A 22076-nucleotide genomic window follows, 5' to 3' on the forward strand; every position below is an offset into this window, starting at 1 on the left:
TTTATTTTCACTTGTTGACAGAGGGGAAAAATCAACACATCAATGTGCAAAAAAATAAGCCATTTTTAAGGAATATTTATCATTTATTGTTATTTCACAAGTAAAAAAATAAAGAACAAAAAACAACTATTAGAAACTTTCTTAAGAAAAACTGACATAGATCGTGATACAAAATCTATAGAAAGCACTTCCACACACCCAAATGTAAGTATGATGCAGCACAAAATACACAACAAACAAAAAAGACATTTGAGAAATTCCAGAGTTATGAAATATCCACTGGTTGCATATTCCTTGCTTTGCAGATGTTATTATTAGTTATCATGGAGTGACTTTTTAACCATAACTCAAATCCAGCTGTTGAATGATTGTAATAAAAATAATTAAAAAAAAAAATATTAGAAAAACAATGCAGCAGATGTTATTCCTCCTCCTCATTATTTATTCAGTTTGCATGTCCTTCCTCTGCATGTTTTTATTTGTCTGTTGTTTCTTTTTTTTATTCTTTTTTTTCCGCTTTTGACTGGCCGTCCTTGCCTTGCTTGTGCCTTGCCTCGCTTGTGCAGAGGCAGCCTTTGTGCTGTTACCCACCTTTGCTCCGGTGCGGACTCCTACCTGAGGGATTGTGTATGGAAGAGGGTTAAGGAGAGAAATACAAGTAGTCAGCTGATAACTAGTCAAGTTTTCACTCACACGCGCGCACACACACACACACACACACACACGCACATTCACTTTCATAATGTGATGTGTGAACTTTAGCCCTGTGTGTGTTCTGCTGCAAAAATGTTTTTATCCGTTTTTTTTTTTCACAAACCTGAGCTATTGCTGTTTTTCAGCTGTACATTAATTATTTATTACCTTGATTTTGAAATAGTTAACTTGAAATAGTTTTTAGCTAGGTGCATTTCTGTTCAGCTTTTTCCTGTCTAACCTGTTGGGTCTAATGTTTAGCTACATTAACGCCAGACGGACACCACTGCTTCCAGTTTAGTCTGGAAATAAAAGTACTTTATCCATCCATCCATTTTCTATACCCGCTTTATTCCTAATTAAGGTCACAGGGGTCTGCTGGAGCCTATCCCAGCACACATTGGGTGAAAGGCAGGGGTACACCCTGGACAGGTCACCAGTCCATCACAGGGCCACACACATAGACAGACAACCACACACACACACACACACACACACACACACACTCCTATGGGCAATTTAGAATTACCAATCAACCTAATGTACATGTTTTTGGACTGTGGGAGGAAACCGGAGTACCCAGAGTAAACCCACGCAGGAACGGGGAGAACACGCAAACTCCACACAGAAAGACCCCTGCCTGTTAAAACCTGGGATTCGAACCCAGGACCTTCTTGCTGTGAGGCAACAGAGCTAACCACTAAGTCACCATGCTGCCCTTAAAAGTAGTTTAAATAAAATGAAATGGAAATAAAATGCGAAGGATTTTTCTCCATTTTCTCCCCAACATGGTCACATCTGGTAAGAGTGAAGGTGAACACAAGCTTCTTTTCAGACATGAAGTCAACTTTTTGAACTGTTGGTCATGCAGCACCACAGGACATCGTAACAAACACTCAGGGAAGAGTTTAGCATCTCTCCCACCCTGAGAGCATGATCAGTTTTTACTCCCATGGCCGTTGATGGCTGGGGCTTCATTGGGACGCTAGTTAAGGTGGTCAGTGATCTACGACTTGTCTGGGCTTGTGCAAAGCTTAATAACGTAATTTACTGTTGGTCTTGAGTGCAATTTGATAATGTTAATGAGATTCATCAGAGCCTGAAAAGGGCAATAGTGTGTCCTTCATGGTTGTGTTACAGGGTTCTTATTTTTCTCCCATGTTGTATGTAATTCATGGACCTTCACTTCTAAACTGATGATAGGGTTAGAATATATTCAGCCATGGAAGATAGCTTGGACCAGAGAAATGTACTCTACAAAATTCCTGTAATGATATACAAGAACATATCCATAGTTTAAAAAAAATGCAAACCCAATATAATGCTAAAAAAATTTGCATGTTTTCACAATCTCAAGATAAGAAATGATAAGTGGCGAAGGTTACCCTGTCCAAAAAAGTTTACTTTGTATGCTACTACTAGTGCTGGGCAAAATTCTGGGCGTGTAGCAACATATATCCAACATTACACAGCTTCACAGACTGAGGTTTAGCTGATTTTCTGTCATTTCTAGAGCATGAGAACGGAGTGGGAGGCACTGCAGCTCATCTGATAAGAGGAACAGATATGCACTGATGTGCTCTCAGTTGCTAGGGGTTGGGAAATAATGGCAGAAGTGACTTTTTAGCAGGGTTTCCTTTTAAAAAGTAATACTGTCCATAGTGTAGTAAATACTCAACTTAACTAGAAGAAGAAAGAATCAAAGAATCATATGTTAGCAAGAAATCTTAATTCATTCCTGTTCGTTCAAAGCAGAAAGAAGTACGGTGCTAGTTATACCTTAGGCTTTGTGGGTTGACGTGGAGGGAAGGTGCATGGAGGTCTACAGTATTTCTTGTGATATGGCATAAGATAGTTGGGATCCACAGGAACCCAGGGAACTTTGGCATCTGGGATTAAAGGAGGTCCACAATGGACAGCCTGGAGGTCACAGACACTGCGAGTGGGCTTCTTTCCATCAGTGGCTTTGTATATGGTCAAAAAAGCCTCACCAGATTTGTGGCCCAACAGGTATCTTCCCTCTTGTAAGCTGAAACAGACGAGAGACAATGAGAAGGCTGTGATTCTAGCATGAGTTGACAGAGGACAGAAATGTATGCTGCAGGGTGCTAGTTTAAAAATTGACAAACGTCTGGGGTGTGTGTGGGCGGGGGTGGGGGCTGGGGTGTCTAAGTTGTGGATTGGACGAGAATTAGTGACATCAGACAATTGTGAAACAGTACAAATCCAGTCTGGGTGCAGGTTCTGGTTTATGAGAGTGAGTGCCAAAAGACTCACACATTCCTTAACAAAACATGCTAATGAGATAGAAAAAGAAAGAAAGGTTGTGGAAATGAAAGTGTTAGAAGCTTAAGATTAAATTAATACGTAAAGCATGTAAGTATCAATTCCTCAAATAAGGCCACCTCAAAACTTTTAATAAAATGTTTTGAAAAGTGAACAGAGTGCAATCTATATATCAGGCCCAGTGAGGTTTAAAGCGTGTTGTGTAGGTTCTATACTACACTGTGTGTAATATCTAAGTCATAATGATCAGTTTATAATGTTTATTAGCATGTGATGTCTCTTTTTTTTCTTTATCGGACAGTCTAGTTGCATGGTCACAAAATTCTTGTGCAATCACACAAAGCTGATGTGTAGCTGGTGAACCTGGTACAGTGCAGCACTCAGAAGCAAAAACCTGAACACTCTGCAGTAATTGTGCAGGCATGCAGTAGAGATGGGCAGTGGGAAGGAGTGTTTGTGCAGGACCATGCAGTGGGTTACAAAATCTAAATTAAATAGTGCTTCAGAACACATTAAAGTCATACTGTTTACATACTTAATTTTAAAGTGTTAAGGCTGTCCGGGTTGCAGTGGATATAAACACATCAATCAGCCATAACATTATGACCACCTGCCTAATATTGTCAGTCCCACTTTTGCTGCCAAAATAGCAGAGGTGGACGAAGTACACAACTTCCTTACTTGAGTGAAAGTACAAATACTACTGGTCAAACATTACTCCATTACAAGTAAAAGTTGTAAAGACAGATTTTTACTTAAGTAAAAGTACAGAAGTACTTAAGTATCAAAAGTAAATGTCAACGCATTGTTTTATTATTGTTGCATTGTTGTATGCAATACTTTCTGTGGAATTAAGAGCTTTTAGAATGTTACAAAACCTATAGAAATTAAACAACTGAATCGACAAAAAAAGACAGGTATAATCATTTATTTTTAATTTAACACTCCTACCACCCCCAACAAAAAAGTACTGGTACATCTCAAGAATTAGAATATCATGAAAAAGGTCAATATTTTTTGTCACTCAGTTCAGAAAGTGAAACCCATATATTATATAGATTCCTCACACAGTGAAATATTTCAAGCCTTTATTTCTTGAAATTGTGATGATTATGGCTTACAGATGAGGAAAACCCAAAATTCTGTGTCTCAGAAAATTAGATTATTACATAAGATCAATAAAAAAAGGATATTTCAAAGAGAAATGTCAGACTTCTGAAAAGTATGTTCGTTTCTATGCACTCAATACTTGGTTGGGCCTCCTTTTGCATCAATGCGGCATGGCATGGAGGCAATCAGTCTGTGGCACTGCTCAGGTGTAATGGAAGCCCAGGTTGCTTTGATAGCGGCCTTCAGGTCATCTGCATTGTTGGGTCTGGTGTCTCTCATCTTCCTCTTGACAATACCCCATAGACTTCAGGTCAGGCGAATTTGCTGGCCAATCAAGCACAGTAACACCATGGACATTGAAACAGCTTATGGTACCTTTAGCAGTGTGGGCAGGTGCCAAGTCCTGCTGGAAAATGAACTCAGCATCTCCATAAAGCTTGTCAGCAGAAGGAAGCATGAAGTGCTCTAAGATTTCCTGGTAGATGGCTGCGTTGACTGTGGACTTCAGAAAACACAGTGGACCAACACCAGCAGATAACATGGCAGCCCAAATCATCACTGACTGTGGACACTTCACACTGGACTTCAAGCAACATGGATTCTGTGCCTCTCCACTCTTACTCCAGACTCTGGGACCATGATTTCCAAATGAAATGCAAAACTTACTTTCATCTGAAAAGAGGACTTTGGACCACTGAGCAACAGTCCAGTTCTTTTTCTCCACAGCCCAGGTAAGATGCTTCTGACGTTGTCTCTGGTTCAGGAGTGGCTTGACACGAGGAATGCGACATTTGTAGGCCATGTCTAGGATTCGTCTTAAGCTCCCCCAAATTCTTGAATGGATTTTGCCTGACAATCCTCTCAAGGCTGCGGTTATCCCTTTTGCTGGTGCACCTTCTCCTACCACACTTTTTCCTTCCACTCAACATTCTATGAATATGCTTGGATACAGCACTCTGTGAACAACCAGCTTCTTTAGCAATTACCTTTTGTGGCTTACCCTCCTTGTGGAGGGTGCCATTGACTGTCTTCTGGACAACTGTCAAGTCAGCAGTCTTCCCCATGATTGTGTAGCCTACTGACCCAGACTGAGAGACCATTTAAAAGCTCAGGAAACCTTTGCAGGTGTTTTGAGGTAATTAGCTGATTAGGGTGCGACACCATGACTTTCCAATATTGAACTTCTAATTCTCTGAGACACAGAATTTTGGGTTTTCCTTATCTGTAAAATGATCACAATTTCAAGAAATAAATGCTTGAAATATTTCACTCTATGTGTAATGAATCTATATAATATATGGGTTTCACTTTCTGAACTGAGTGACAAAAAATATTGACCTTTTTCATTATATTCTAAATTTTGAGATGTACCTGTACACATCTATGTGTATCCACTCATGGACATTTCAATCAAATGGTCTGTAAATGAAGACTGGTCAGAAAAAAAATCTAACCTGCTTTAAAACCCAGCTACACAACTGCAGCTGTACAACCAGCCAACAGCAACACTGCTTTAACAAAGAGTTATATATATTTCCACAATTCATTTGCACCGTTTTCATATGCATTTACACCATTGTCCAGGCTCCTCCCTCCTGTGTGCAATGCATTGTGGGCAATATTACCCATTAGAGTCTGCATTGTTCTGCACTTTGAATTTCTACCGGAAGTAGTAGACCATCCAGGAATTTTTGGAATACTCTTTTCAGTATACTATGATTTGGGGCATACTAATTATATTTTTGAATACTATTTAGGACACATCGTATGAGAATTTGGACACAGCATACGTTTTTGTGTGTTAACTAACATCATTACCAATAAGTTGGTGGTGTATAACATACAAAGAATATATTCATCCATTTTGTCAGCAATTGAGTTCAAAAAATTATGGAAAACCACTGAACTTTACAACACGTGACGCTACAAGAGTGAAAAAAAATAAACATCCTATGATAAATGTAACTACTTTCTACTCAATGACATTGACAGAAATGTAGTGGAGTAAAAAGTAGAGTATTTGTCTTTCAAATGTAGTGAAGTTAAAGTAAAAAGTATCCAGAAAAAATAATACTCAAGTAAAGTACAGATACTCAAAAAGTGTACTTAAGTACAGTACTCAAGTAAATGTACTTCTTTACTGTCCACCTCTGCAAAATAGCCCTGACCCGTAGAGGCATGGACTCCACTAGATCCCTGAAGGTGTGCTGTGGGATCTGGCACCAAGATGTTAGCAGCAGAACCTTTAAGTCCTGTAAGGGGTCCAGGTGGGGCCTCCGTGGATTGGACTTGTTTGTCCAGCACAGCCCCAGCCATCCACGTGATGTAAAAGAAAACGTGATTCATCAGACCAGGCCACCTTCTTCCATTGCTCCGTGGTCCAGTTCTGATGCTCACGTGCCCATTGTTGGCACTTTCGTGGGTGCACAGGGGTCAGCATGGGCACCCTGACTGGTCTTCGGTTATGCAGCCCCATACATAACAAACTGTCCTGCACTGTGTATTCTGATCCCTTTCTATCAGAACCAGCATTAACTTCTTCAGCAATTTTAGCAACAGTAGCTTGTCTGTTGGATCGGATCACACGGGCCAGCCTTCTCTCCCCACGTGTATCGATGAGCCTTGACCGCCCATAACCCTGTCGCCGGTTCACCACTGCTCCTTCCTTGGACCACTTTTGATAGATACTGACCACTGCAGACTGGGAACACCCCACAAGAGCTGCAGTCCTTACTCTTGTCCATTTTTTCTGCTTCTAACATCAACTTTGAGGACAAAATGTTCACTTGCTGCCTAATATATGTTTTTGTACAAGGGTTCTTAGTAAAAACTCACAGACAATACACCATTTAATGATTATCACAGTTAGGAATGTTGTGTAATGCACCCAATTTCACAACTGGAGAACTCAGAACAGAACCCTGGAGCTTCAGCTACATGTTCAGGTATTTCGGTGTAGAGTAGACTGGGGTTAGAAACTGTACTACACCAATGAAGAAAACAAGATGACTTCATTTTCCAACCAGGGTTATACTGGGAATAAGTGATGGGAAATGCTTCAACAAATATCGATCCTTGTCTGAGAGATAAGTTCTTACCTCATGACTTTTTTCAGTATGTGATGGAGTGTGTTCAAACTCTTAGCTGGTCTGTAAGATAAAAAAAAGGAATTAAAAGGTTCCAAAATAAAAAGTGTTTGTAAAATGTGAATATCATCTATTAAGACAAATCCAGATGGAAGCAATCAAAATATGAAGTTGGTTAAACATTAAAAATACGAGGATATTTAATTGTGTGATATCTGACTTTCACACCCTGAGACTAGCCTAGGAAATAAAAGGAAAGGAGAAATGAGGGCATGCAGTGAGTTTACTTGAAATCACAGGAGGTGTTCTGGATCCAGCCGGGCTGGAGCTCTTGAAGCTGCACTACCTTTGATGTGTGTGCATTAATCCGACCTACACACACACACACACACACACACACACACACACAAACAGAATAGTTATGGGTGATTTCTAGGCAATACCACTACTGATTTGCTAATTCAACTGATGGAGGTAGATGAGGAGAACTCTCAAGCACTAACATGCATGCGTTGTGTCACTCTGAAGGCTACTTTTGCTATTGTAAAGCAGAGCGTACAGGACAGACATGTCTCCACATGCCTGCATGAGCTTGGGAACTGTGAGAAACTTCCCAGTGATGCAATATCCAATAGATTGAATGAGTGCATTATCTCAAAGAGCTCATAAACAGTGCACTCCACCTATGAGATGAATAAATGCAATCATCGAGTCAAGCTATTTATTACTGTAAGGATAAAGAGTCATGTTAATAGACAAGAAAGATTCAAGAAAGCCATGAACAACTGAGATGGATAATTGGCAATGTTCATAAAGGTGTTTAATAATTGTAGATTTGTGTGCATGGTTACTTTCTCCAAAAACAGCTCAGTTTTTGACCCAGTACCTTGGTCACCAACACAAGCCTATTCAAGTCTGGGCAACACCCATAAACCACCCTGCGTCTGTCCTAACCGTGATACACTTTGGATTTCACTTATAAATCATTTGCCACGACATAGAAAACAAAACTCTCTCTCTCTCTGTGTTTACCCAACCGATTATTTCCAATGTTACGACGTAGTTCACCCCAAAAATGTCAGACTTGTCAGGATTGAGCACATCGAAAGAAAAGCGCAGACAAACACCTTCTGCTGCCAGGGTACAACTCCTCATGAAGCCTTGCCAGAGAAATGCAACACTTCAGTGTGAAAGCAAGGCCAAGGCCAGGCAGAGTGTCACTAAGAAAGCCAGATCCTGGCGTAAACCCAATAAAAAGACTAGATTCCTTAACAAAGCTAAAGGAATGTCTGACTGAAAAGAGACGATAAGACCGCCCCTCCCTTCGCATTCTTCTAGGACCTGCATGCTCGTTTTAAGCTGATTCGATAACTTTCATAACAAAACCACTAAATTCCACCTTGAGTTTACGTCTATATGTTAAACTATACTCTGGACAAACGATGAAACCAGTTTGGATTCATAATCTGTTTCTTATCCAAAACTAAATAAAACTGCAGAGGACTCGTCTTTCTGAAAAACAGCACAGATTGCTGACCAACTGATTTTCCCTTTTTTTTGTTAATAGAATAGTTGCTATGGCAACAGTGGCTGTAAACAATCACAGAGGTTATGTGCGTCATGTGTGAGGCATGTGGAGGCGGTCAGGGGTGCGGGGGTGTGGTGTGGTGTGGTGGGGGGGTTTGTGGGCTGCTTCCTCTAACTCCACCCTGTCCTGTCCACACTGACTCAGACACTCAGCACTTTCAAGGCAGAAATCTTTACTGATGTTTGTACAATACCTTTCTTTAAATGCAAATACTTCTAAATCGGTATAAACAACAGTTCTGTAGAAACTGACTCAAATGAACGATATGTTTACTTTACCGACGAGTGTTTGTTTTACTAGACCCCACCCCAGCTAAAGGCCGCACCGAGTCATTAATCTGTCATTACTACAAGGCTGTGCTGTCAGTAGAAGAGAGATATTAATACCTGATGATGAATGCATAGAAGCCCCTTATGCAACCTACAGCCTGGATGAAGCTGGGTGAACATCTTACCTATGAAAGATACCGTGCTGGAGTGAAGCTGCTGCTCAGCCCACAGCTTGCACGCCTCGGTATAGGTGAGACTCTCGGCTCCGTAACACAGCTGGTACTCCAGCTTGGGCAGCACATGCACAGGAACCGCCTGTACCAAGACAGATTGCACTGTTATTCCAGATTGCACTCTATATTCTATACTATGGCACTTTCTTCTGTTCATTTATCTCACGATCAGGCCTAGAATTAAAGAAAAAAAAAACTATAGCAGTGGTAGAACTATAAGGTTAGGCTAGACTCAGAGGGTGTACAACCTCCACCTTTTGAGGGTGAACTTTCATGCTTAAAATCACTTGATTCCTCTTTCCAGCTAAACAGCATGTTTAATAGGTATGTTAAAACAGTGGAATGACCAGGGCTGGCTGTGGTACATTATAGAACACATGAGTTCAATTCCAATATGAGTTTCGGCACAGCTGCATACTATTCCATTTTCAATTCAATTTATTTGTATAAGCACCTTTTACAGTGGACATTGTCTTAAAGCAGCTTTACACAAGTAGAGAAACAGAGAAGGAAAAACATATATTGGATAAGATTATATAAGATAAGATTCAACTTCATTGTCATTGTGCAGAGAACATGTACAGAGCCAATGAAATGCAGTTAGCATCCAAGCAGAAGTGCATAAGTGGCATATTTACAATAAATTACAATAAAGATATACAGCTATGGAGGTGATCTGTACAGGAGAATGGATGTCTTATGTACAGGTGTAGTAGGAATTATAAATAGATGGTGGCAACTCCCTGTGATGATCTGAGGAAGAAACCTTTAAGAGGAACCAGGCTCAGAAGGGAACCTCATCCCCATCTGGGTGACACTGGACAGTAAATGTAAATTAAATAATGTCCTTTCTACAACAGCAACCAAGGGCCCATGAGGAACTATTAGGTCAGTGTAGTTTCTGAGGTCATTATAAGCACTAATTCCTTCCTGTCACAAGCTAACAGATGTAACGGCAGATGCGTGATGGACATCAGTGGTTATTCCTGTACTAATTATACACCTAAAAGGGAAACTGCTTTGTGTGTGTGTGTGTATCTTAATGACAGCAAACACCACAATGTGCAAATATATTATGCTATGACCTAATAATTGATCCGACTTTAAATCCACACTTGAAAATAGAGACATGAAAGAATAGAAGTGGAGAGAATATTATTAACTGATCAAAAGATTCAGTTAAAACTGAAATATTTATAGCGTAGTATAATTTTCCTTGGAACTGGAGCCACGAGGCCCAAACATGTTCCAGCATAACAAGTGCCCCTATGCACAAAGCAAGCTCTATAAACACCAGGTTTTCACAGACTGCAGTGGAAGAACCTGAGTTATGCACACAGCCCTGCCCTCAACCCCATGGAACACCTTTCAGAATAAACAGGAACACTTTTGACTTTGTTTTTGGATTGTTGTCTTTTATCAGGATACACCCACAAATTATTTTTAGTTTCTTGGAATGTCTCTACTTACCCTGAATGTTTCTTGGTCATGTCTGGGATGAGCAATGGACACAGTGCTACGCACCATCAGCAGCACATCGAGCAGGCTGTAGAGTTTATACAGTACACTGCCCTCCTCAGGAGCTTTATAGTCCTTCTCATCCTCAGCACTCACCAGCAGCTCCTCTCTCAGCAGCCCTGCCACAACCACACACACACACACACACAAACACACACACACTTCATTACAAAACCAATTCTCAGAGCCAAGGATTCCTATTTGTGGTGATCACTAATCTAGAAGCTCCAGGAGCAGCAGGACGTCTGTAAAGTTAGTGAGGCTCACTGATTATCAGGTGACAAGCTTCAAGCTGCAAGAGATCATGGCGGTCAAGCACATCGGTATACTAACTTTTTCTTTGTGCCGTGGGCTGAGAGGTGGCAGAAGCTGCAGCCTCATTCTGCAGCCCTTCTCTGTATTCCAAGTCCAGGTACGAGGACACGCTAGATTTGACCAGAGACACAGGGTGGACATTGGGTTTCGGTTCTGGTGGATGACTGCTGTCTGCGGCTGGTACTTTTGGAGACTCCTGGTTTTTAGTCGCCGTGGACTTCAGCATGGCGTTCTGCATTCGCAAAATCTGCCCTAGCTGGTCGCAATCCGCTGACACTCTGGGTCTTTTGGCTCCTTTCTTAGCTCCTTTAGCAGATCTGCTGGGACTTATAAGCATATTCACATCGCTCACAGAGGATGTGTCGGGGTCAGTGATGTTCTCTGCCGGCATCACCGGGGTCTTGTCCGCTACTCCTTTCTTTAGGGAGTGTGGATCATCAATAATGAGACGTTCCTCATCAGAATCAGTGTCTATTGAGGAACGCCTCATTCGCTTGGCTGGAATCTCGTCCACAGTCGAACTTGAACGGTCTTCTTCAGAAACAGAATTCAGAGTAGTCTCAGCGCTCTCGTCCACTGAGCTGTCCTCTACACTCACCCTGGCTGCTTCTTCATTTGCTGGTGTAGAAGCTGCTGATATAATGTCTTTAGGTGGGGAAGCTTCATTAGGTAATGTGTGCGATGTTTTGTCTGTATCTAATTCTATGTTAGGTTTTGTTAATCCCAGTGGTTCATGTTTAGAATGTGCTTGGGTTTTCGTATCATTGTCCTTTACTTTCTTTTTCAGTTGACAAGACTCTCCAAATGACTCCAGGTCGGTTAAATCCACCTCAAAATCTATATCCGTGGAGTCAAATGAAACAACTGGCCTGCTGCTTGCTTCCTAAACATGACAATAAAACAAGAAATTATCAAAATAGTTCATTATGCTTGCTGGTTTCTCCGAAAACAGTAGCCGAGGACTGAAAATGGTTGGCATCGTCCTCAATGTAGTGAGCACTTACCTCTGTGACAAAGCCAGTTCTACTGCAGTAGTCCTCTGATGTGAGGAAAAACACAGGCTTCGAACCGGTCTTCTTGTACTCCAGTTTTATACTCTCCTCATGAAAGAGGTGATTTCTCTCTCTCCATGTCACCTCCGTCTTCAGCAGAGGAGGGTCGATGTACACCGTTTTGCTCTGAGTGCTACCTGTACACCAATCATCTTACACATTAGGCCTGTTTCTGTTCAAACATTCTGGAAGTTCATGTAGCTAAGATTTAGTGGACGGTTTCTCGTCACCAGGTTAAAGTTTAAGTCATGAGCTGATGCTGACACGAGGGATGATGGGAAAATTCTTACCTTTTACAGGGTTGACTTTCACACAGACTGGAAGTTCCCATGGTTCAGTAAACCCAGCACTGTTGTTCAGCAGCTGGAGGAAAGCCTCTTTGGCTAGACACACATGTGGCTCATATGTAGCACTGAGCTTCTCTGCATTTGGGTCACTGCTGATAGGCTGCAGCACAACAAAACAAAAAAACAAAAAAAGTTGAACAGGACAGTGTCTGTTGTCTGTGAAAGAACTACAAGCAGATTAATGAAAAACCGATTTAATAGCGCCCTCTAGTGGCCTTTTCACCAAATCACTTGTCAGAGTCCATCCATAGACTGAAGACTAATATGTTTTAGATTACAATAGCAACAGAAATGGGATGTTTATTCAGATAATAAATCTTAGATTCATATAAAACATCATCAGTGTGAACAAAACATATGGAATAATACACAATGACTCTCCATTTAACAAAGGAATGCCTTTGATGGTGCTTGCGTTTTTATAAGCTTGAGTTCACTTACTGTGTGGAAATGAGTGGCTTTTTTAACTGGAGGGTTCAGGGCTGAAATGGACTCGTAATCCGTCGCGAGTTGCGTGTTTTCGGGCAACATTCGATTTTCGATTATCTCCACAGTGCCCTAAAGAGACAGAACAGAAGTTATTGATACCTGGAATCAAATTATGGCTGATCGATATATGATATAATGTATGGATATCTTAATATCTTTTAATATATTTATTTATTTATATATATATATATATATATATATATTTATATATACACACCAAGCAGGCATAACATTATGGCCACCTGTCAAATATTGTATTAGTTCCCCTTTTGCTGCAAAAACAGCTCTGAGGCATAAACTCTGCTAGATCCCTGAAGGTGTGCTGCGGTATCTGGCACCAAGATGTTAGCAGCAGATCCTTTAAGTTAACTTTCAGGACTTAAAAGATACTTTTGATAGATACTGACCACTGCAGACTGGGAACACCCCACAAGAGTTGCAGTTTTGGAGATGCTCTGATCCAGTGGTCTAGCCATCACAATTTGGCCCTTTTGGTCAAAATCACTCAAATTCTCCATTGTCCATTTTTCCTGCTTCTAACATCAACTTTGAGGACAAAATGTTCACTTGCTGCCTAATACAGTGAGGGAAAAAAGTATTTGATCCCCTGTTGATTTTGTACGTTTGCCCACTGACAAAGAAATGATCATTCTGTAATTTTAATGGTAGGTTTATCTGAACAGTGAGAGACAGAATAACAACAAAAATCCAGAAAAACACATTTCAAAAAAGTTATACATTGATTTGCATTTTATTGAGTGAAATAAGTATTTGACCCCTTTGCAAAACATGACTTAGTACTTGGTGGCAAACCCTTGTTGGCAATCACAGACGTCAGACATTTCTTGTAGTTGGCCACCAGGTTTGCACACATCTCACATCTCAAGGAATTTGGGCCCACTCCTCTTTGCATCCAAGACCCATTTTCAATGCCCTGGCTGAGGGAAGGAGGTTCTCACTCAAGATTTGATGGTACATGGCTCCGTCCATCGTCCCTTTGATGCGGTGCGGTTGTCCTGTCCCCTTAGCAGAAAAACACCCCCAAAGCATAATGTTTCCACCTCCATGTTTGACGGTGGGGATGGTCTTCTTGGAGTCATAGGCAGCATTCCTCCTCCTCCAAACACGGCGAGTTGAGTTGATGCCAAAGAGCTGGATTTTGGTCTCATTTGACCACAACACTTTCACCCAGTTCTCCTCTGAATCATTCAGATGTTCACTGGCAAACTTCAGATGAGCCTGTACATGTGCTTTCTTTAGCAGGGGGACCTTGCAGGCGCTACTGGAACCTTGTAGGCGCTTCTTTCAAAGCGTAGTGTGTTACCAATTGTTTTCTTGGTGACTGTGGTCCCAGCTGCCTTGAGATCAGTGACAAAATCCTCCAGTGTAATTCTGGGCTGATTCCTCGCCGTTCTCATGATCATTGAATTTTGTGTTTCTTCCATTTGGGAATATTCGCACCAATTGTTGTCACCTTCTCACCAAGCTGCGTGGCGATGGTCTTGTAGCTCATTCCAGCCTTGTGTAGGTCTACAATCTTGTCCCTGACATCCATGGACAGCTCTTTGGTCTTGGCCATGATGGAGAGTTTGGAATCTGATTGATTGCTTCCTTCTGTGGAGAGGTGTCTTTCATACAGGTAACGAGCTGAGATTAAGAGCACTCCCCGAGAGTGCTCCTACTGTAATCTCAGCTCCTTACCTGTATAAAAGACACCTGGGAGCCAGAAATCTTTCTGATTGATAGGGGATCAAATACTTATTTCACTCAATAAAATGCAAATCAATGTAGAACCTTTCTGAAATGTGTTTTTCTGGATTTTTTTGTTGTTATTCTGCCTCTCACTGTTCAGATAAACCTACCATTAAAATTACAGACTGATCATTTCTTTGTCAGTGGGCAAACGTACAAAATCAGCAGGGGATCAAATCATTTTTTCCCTCACTGTATATCCCACCCACTAACAGGTGCCATGATGAGGAGATCATCAGTCTTATTCACTTCACCGGTCACTGCTCACAATGTTATACCTGATCGGTGTATTTTCTAATATATAAAAATGACATGAAACAGTTTTTTAATCAACATTACGGTACTGCTCGCAGTTTGTAAACAAAGCTAACGTGTGTGTGTGTGTGTATATATATATATATATATATATCATGGGACATGTTTTTGAAGATCAGATATTTAGGTCATATCATCCACCTCTACGTTACAATAAACAGAAGATCTTACCATTGCAAGCAGCTGTTTCTCAAAGTTGAAGGAAATATCAGAGACAAATTTCCCGCCTGTTAAACTGGTGATTTCTTGAATACTGTACACTTGTGGGTAGCTCCTCATGTGGTCCAAGCAATGTCTAAAGTACTCCTGTTAACCCAAAAGTCAGTTTCGGTTAAATGACTGCATGAGCTGCAGAATTTTTGACGCCGTGAGGAACTGTGCAGTACCTCGGAATATCGCGTAGCTCCCGTGGGAATGAAGTTATAATCACAGGCGCACACTTTAGAAACATCTTGCAGGTAATTCATAAACTCTGCCACCTCAGCGTTCACCTTCTGTATTAAAATCTAAATTGAAAAATACAAAAAGATCAAGGAATGTTTCTCCACTTTAAAGCATTCTTTCTTCAAAGCTCAGTTTTAAAGCATGATGATGATGGTGATGATGATGGAGTTTACCTGTGGAGCCGTGGCCTGCTTGTTGTTCTTAATGGTGTATATACACATCACTCTCTCTTGGCGGTTGAGAGAGGAGAAGCAGGGGTAAGGCACTTTTGGTTTAAGGAAGTGTTCCTCTTCTATAGTCTTAATGAATTTATTCGGAGATGCAGGAAGAGCTTCTTTGCAGTCTGAAGTTCTTTGGCCTTGTCTGATGCTGGTCTGTGGCGTGCTTTTGTTACTTTTAGCATGACTGGATTGTGAGGAGCAAGCAGCTGGATTTGCCTTAGGGTCTTCTTTCACATCAGATTTTTCATCAGGGCTTTAAACGTAAAGCATTACAGAATGAATGAGTTTATAAAGTAGAATATCATTCATACACCGGTCAGGTATAACATTATGACCAGTGCCAGGTGAAGTGAATAAGACTGATGATCTCCTCATCATGGCACCTGTTAGTGGGTGGGATATATTAGGTAGCAAGTCAACATTTTGTCCTCAAAGTTGATGTTAGAAGCAGGAAAATTGGACAAGTGTAAGGATTTGAGCGAGTTTGATGGCTAGACCACTGGATCAGAGCATCTCCAAAACTGCAGCTCTTGTGGGGTGTTCCCGGTCTGCAGTGGTCAGTATCTATCAAAAGGATCCTTTAAGTACCATGGAGGCCCCACCTTGCAACTTACAGGACTTAAAGGATCTGCTGCTAAGATCTTGGTGCCAGATACCACAGCACACCTTCAGGGATCTAGTGGAGTCCATGCCTCGACGGGTCAGAGCAGCAAAAATGGGACCAACACAACGTTCTGGGTTTTTTTTTTTTTCAGAACAGCATGTCCCAAAGTATTTTAATTTTTACATTAAAGAATGTCATATCATACTTTTTTTTAAAGTTACATTCAATGTTGGGACGCTATTATCATTTGATTATGTCAGCAGTAAAAAGCTGCTAGTTTTTAAGATATTAAATCATCTATCTTGTTCCCTGTTGGGTCAGTGGTTAGGATCCTGAGCTCATACTGCCATGTCCATAGAACCACTGCAGCCAGTCAGTAACGGTCTCAAGCCTAGATACAATGGGAGGGTTGCGTCAGGAAGTAAAGCCGTTGCCAAATCAAATATGTGGAACAATGATCCGCAGTGGGGACAACTAACTGGAGCAGAATTAAAGACAACAAGAAGATTAAAACATCTACTTTGCACTGTGTGGCCAGTACACTGATCAGCCATAACATTATGACCACCTGCCTAATATAGTATTGGTCCCCCTTTTGCTGACAAAACAGCTCCTGTCTTGGCATGGACTCCACTAGATCCCTGAAGGTGTGTTGTGGGATCTGACACCAAGATGTTAGCAGCAGATCCTTTAAGTCTATGTAAGTTGTGAGGTGGGGCCTCCATGGATGGGACTTGTTTGTCCAGCACATCCCACAGATGCTGGATTGGACTGAGATCTGGGGAATTTGGAGGCAGAGTCAACACCTCAAACTGGTTGTTGTGCTCATCAAACCATTCCTGAACCATGTCCCATGTCCCATATCCCACCCATTAACAGGTGCCATGATGAGGAGATCATCAGTCTTCACCGGTCAGTGCCCACAATGTTATACCTGACCGGTGTATATCGGTCTGTAATCCTGAAACACCATTAACATGAAACATTAGTGTACAGGAAGTGGAGCCAGGACTGGAGGATTGGAGCCAGCGTGAAACTTTAAGAGTGAGGGTAACATGCTTATGGGAAAGAGCAGTGACTACATTTGGCCACTGAATTCTTAATATGTTGAAGCATATTCAGCTGCTCCAGGCAAAACACTTCTGCAATAATCAATCAGTGGAATCTGACACATGAGTGATGGGTTCTGCTACAGTATAGGGGAAGAACCTGAAACAGACTAGCTTTGGGGGGTTAAAAGCAGTCTTGGTGCCCTGTGATATCATGCTGAAGTTATGATCAAAGTAAAAAAAAAGCTGAACCTATAAAGTGATGCCAAGATTCTTAACTTGGGGCAAGAAGTAAATAAAAACTATTCAGGAATATTCAGGGAAAGTTAGAGGAATGATGATTGACCTGATTAAAGGTGGCTGGGGAAGAAATTAGATCCGTCTCTGGATATTCTGGATCGTTCGGTGCCATCTGCATAGCAATGAAATGGCAACATGCTGTCTACAGACACTTTCCAAAGCGAGAGCATGTGAATAATTAATAGCTGAGGAGCAATGCTGCTGCATCCCTGAGGAACACTCGCTAGGGAAAGCTAGAACCAGAGCATGAGACCAGGACTGTACACAAGACCAGTGTGTGTGTAAGTTCTAATTCTGTGTGAATGAACTTTCAGAATGTACAGGAACATTAGCATTTATCATACACAAGAACGCACAGACCTATACAACAGACGTTGAAAAATCCCACATGTTCTAACGAGGTGTGCTACATTTATTTCTCATTAAAAAATAAAAAGATCACCATATATGGTCAACAACTTCCCTTTAAAAAGCCTGATTGCTGTAATGATTATTGCTAGAGATGTGGAACAAAAAGATGATGTTTTATTATATAAAAGGTTTTATTTGACTCATTTATGAACAATTTGTCCATGCAATAAATAAGAAATAAAATAAGCACGCCACCTTGCTGAAGTCAAAAAGTCCTATTGGGTTTTCTACACAATTAAAAAATTGTGTGTGTGTGTGTGTGTGTGTGTGTGAGATAACCTTGAAATTTGTGACTATATGTGTGCATTGTATTGCCCCAGTTACATTTGAAAGACCTGGTACGGTGTGAAAATCCATTTGGACATTTTACACTTCTGTCCTTAGCTCTAAGTTTTGTAGCTCTATGTTATGATGATGTTTTATTTAGCACCAGGATCCTGGAGAAATGTCACATTTCACTATGTACTGCATCAGCTACACTATATTGCCAAAAGTTTTGGGACACCCCTCCACATCATTGAGTTCAGGTGTTGTTTTTCAGGGGTTGGACTCGGCCCCTTAGTTCCAGTGAAAGGAACTCTTAATGCTTCAGCTTCATAACAAGACATTTTGGACAATTTCATGCTCCCCATAGAACACCTTTGGGATGAAAAATGAGTGGAGACTGCGAGCCAGGCCTTCTCATCCAACATCAGTGCCTGATCTCACAAATGTGTTTCTAGAGGAATGGTCACAAATTCCCATAAACACACTCCTAAACCTTGTGGAAAACCTTCCCAGAAGAGTTGAAGCTGTTATAGCTATAAAGAGCGGGACAACTCCATATTACATTCATGTGCATGTAAAGGCAGAAGTCCCAGTTTTGGCCTGGCTCACAGTCTCCGCTCTAATTCATCCCAAAGGTGTTCTGTGGGGTTGAGGTCAGGACTCTGTGCAGGCCAGTCAAGTTCCTCCACACCAAACTCATGTCTTTATGGACCTTGCTTTGGTCACTGGTGTGCAGTCATGTTGGAACAGGAAGGGGTCATCCCCAAACTGTTCCCACAAAGTTGGGAGCACGAAATTGTCCGAAATGTCTTGGTATGAAGCTGAAGCGTTAAGAGTTCCTTTCACTGGAACCAAGGGGCCGAGCCCAACCCCTGAATTCAATGATGTGGAGGGGTGTCCCAAAACTTTTGGCAATAAAGTGTATATATGGTTGAAATGACAATAAAAACTTCTTGACTTGTGTTGGAATATGAGATATATGAATTTATGTGGGGTTTTTGGCTTCTCCTAAAGTAGGGTCAGTTGTTGATATCATTTAAAACTGCATGGGGGAAACTAAACCGCATGATAAACCACTCATCACTCTCTCCAGTGGACCGTACAAACATGTTGCCTATGTTAAGCTGGACCTGCTGGAGAAATCTTAGGATGCACCACTCATATTAGATATAACATTTTCATCACTGACAGGTAAATTATCCAAAATGGTGACACTGCTCTGATATCAGAACTGTACTGAAAATATTGAAGATCTGCGCATTCCCAGAACAATAGAACTGAATCATTTCAGTATGAAACCTGACACAGATGCATGCATTTCCTTTAAACTACTGCAGAATGATGGAGTGACTTTACCTTTGTAACATCACCCAGAGCTCTTTTATGGTGGGCGCCAGGGAGAACTGGTCAAAGACATCTTTGGAAAAGGGGGCGGGGTCTGGGACAGGAGCCTGATCCCTGTACAGAGGTCAAGTGCATTAATCAATACAACTGACCAGAACAGTCTGACTCCGATGGACAGTGTGTGTATCAAACTAAATGAGACTAGCGTGACCTGAGGAGGTTCCACATGACGTACTACACACTGTCTCTATGCCCCATGCACTCTACTACCCAAATTCAGCACTAACGGTTTTTTTTACTAACCGGAAGTATGAACCAGTCGATGACCAAATGACGTCAACCTGGCTTAATTTAATTCTATACTATAACGAGTACAAAATCCTTAGCTACCTAGCTCATTTATCTTACCACTTTAGCTCCATGTCCGTGAACACCAACGCAGTGTTAATATCGACTGAAAAATAATTCCTTTCTCCATAAACACGTGAACTATATCGGGAATAAAATAACAGTTTCTGCGGCTAATGTAGCGAGCTAATACACGCATGTGTTGATCAACCAGTATAAACAGTGCGTCAGGAAAAAGTGACCGTGTTGGAACAACAAATGTAGGTATAGTTCCGCACAAGAACCTGTTCGGTTCGTTTTCCATTTCCATTTCGAGACAGTTCAAGTGTGTTTGATGTTTAATAAAAACTGACCGAAACCACAAACCTATCAGTATTACGTCATAACTAAACAAACATTCATTCATCTTCAATAAGCACTTCATCCTGGTCAGGGTTCAGATACATTGTATTGCCAAAAGTTTTGGGACACCCCTCCAAATCATTGAATTCAGGTGTTGTTTTTCAGCGGTTGGGCTCGGCCCCTTAGTTCCAGTAAAAGGAACTCTTAATGCTTCAGCTTCATACCAAGACATTTTGGACAATTTCATGCTCCCAACTTTGTGGGAACAGTTTGTGGAAGAACTTCACAGAGTCCTGACCTCAACCCCACAGAACACCTTTGGGATGAATTAGAGTGGAGACTGTGTAGAGTTGAAGCTGTTATAGCTGCAAAGGGCGGGACAACTCCATATTACATTCATGTGCATGTAAAGACAGACGCCCCAGTTTTGGCCTGGCTCACAGTCTCCACTCTAATTCATCCCAAAGGTGTTCTGTGGGGTTGAGGTCAGGACTCTGTGCAGGCCAGTCAAGTTCCTCCACACCAAACTCACTCATCCATGTCTTTATGGACCTTGCTTTGGTCACTGGTGTGCAGTCATGTTGGAACAGGAAGGGGTCATCCCCAAACTGTTCCCACAAAGAGCATGAAATTGTCCAAAATGTCTTGGTATGAAGCTGAAGCATTAAGAGTTCCTTTCACTGGACCTAAGGGGCCGAACCCAACCCCTGAAAAACAACACCGGAACTCAATGATTTGGAGGGGTGTCCCAATACTTTTGGCAATATAGTGTAGATCCACAACCAGTGCCAGGAATCAAAGTTGGAAGTAACTATTCTTTGGTACTGTATGTAAGTACTGTTATGGGTATTATTAATTTCTTTATTTGTTCGTTTATAATTTATAATTTGAGCCTGTGGCTGTGTTTAGAAGCACATTCATGTTCAAAAGTAATGATACTAAATAAAATGATTAAATATGATTAACCTCAAATACAGGTCAGCTGTTTCTGTAGGATTTACTTCTTCTTCTTCACATCTTCTTGGTTTCATCCGACAGCTGAAGCCATGGTCCACGAAAAGCTTGCAAGCATGCTGGGATCTTTTGTAAGGCATCAATCAGGAGAGGTGTGTAAAAGAGTTTCCAAAACATTAGATGTACCATGAATCACTGTGAAGTCCACCATCAATATATAAAGAGAACAGAGCACCACAGTGACCTCAACGAGCACAGGACATCCCTCAAAAATGTACAAAAGGACTAAACAAAAATTGACCATGGAGACGGCAAAGACATTTGACAAATACTGAAGACTCTCTGTGTGTGACAGAAATCTCTCATATTCTTGTGAGAATGACTATCTGGGCTACGGGCTAGGATGTCTTGATGGAACCCTTCTATGGAAGTTTCTGATTGTTTTTCACTTCATTTTTCTGTTGTAATTTCATCCTGCTGCAGAAATATGTCTGAACATGATTTGTCTTAGTTTTTATTATTTTACTTAATAAAAACCTGCTGTTTCAACAGGGGTGTGTACACTTCTTATATCCGTACAGTTTTTCTGTACATTGTCCTCGAATAGGAATACAGCCTTCCGGAACAGAAGGAATACACTCAGACCATCACATGTACACACATTTGTTTACACTTAGGGGCATTTTTTCCTACCTGCCAGCATGTATTTGGGAGGTGTGAGGACTCATTTAACATTTCT

General features: G+C 41.2%; 1 protein-coding gene across 1 annotated transcript; it reads right to left on the reverse strand.

Moving 5' to 3' along the window:
* Window positions 1–17: 17 nt before the first annotated feature.
* Window positions 18–20264, reverse strand: ice2 (interactor of little elongator complex ELL subunit 2). Its single transcript, XM_058407967.1, is given in 16 exon segments — window positions 18–468; window positions 471–615; window positions 2473–2722; window positions 7188–7238; window positions 7463–7547; window positions 9218–9347; window positions 10736–10902; window positions 11117–11981; window positions 12103–12287; window positions 12441–12597; window positions 12939–13055; window positions 15225–15359; window positions 15440–15559; window positions 15671–15971; window positions 19706–19807; window positions 20102–20264. Coding segments are annotated over 16 exon segments (2847 nt in total). The 5' UTR covers window positions 20116–20264; the 3' UTR covers window positions 18–445.
* Window positions 20265–22076: the final 1812 nt, after the last annotated feature.

The sequence above is a fragment of the Hemibagrus wyckioides genome, linkage group LG14, assembly GCF_019097595.1.
Source record: "Hemibagrus wyckioides isolate EC202008001 linkage group LG14, SWU_Hwy_1.0, whole genome shotgun sequence".
Lineage (NCBI taxonomy): Eukaryota > Metazoa > Chordata > Actinopteri > Siluriformes > Bagridae > Hemibagrus > Hemibagrus wyckioides.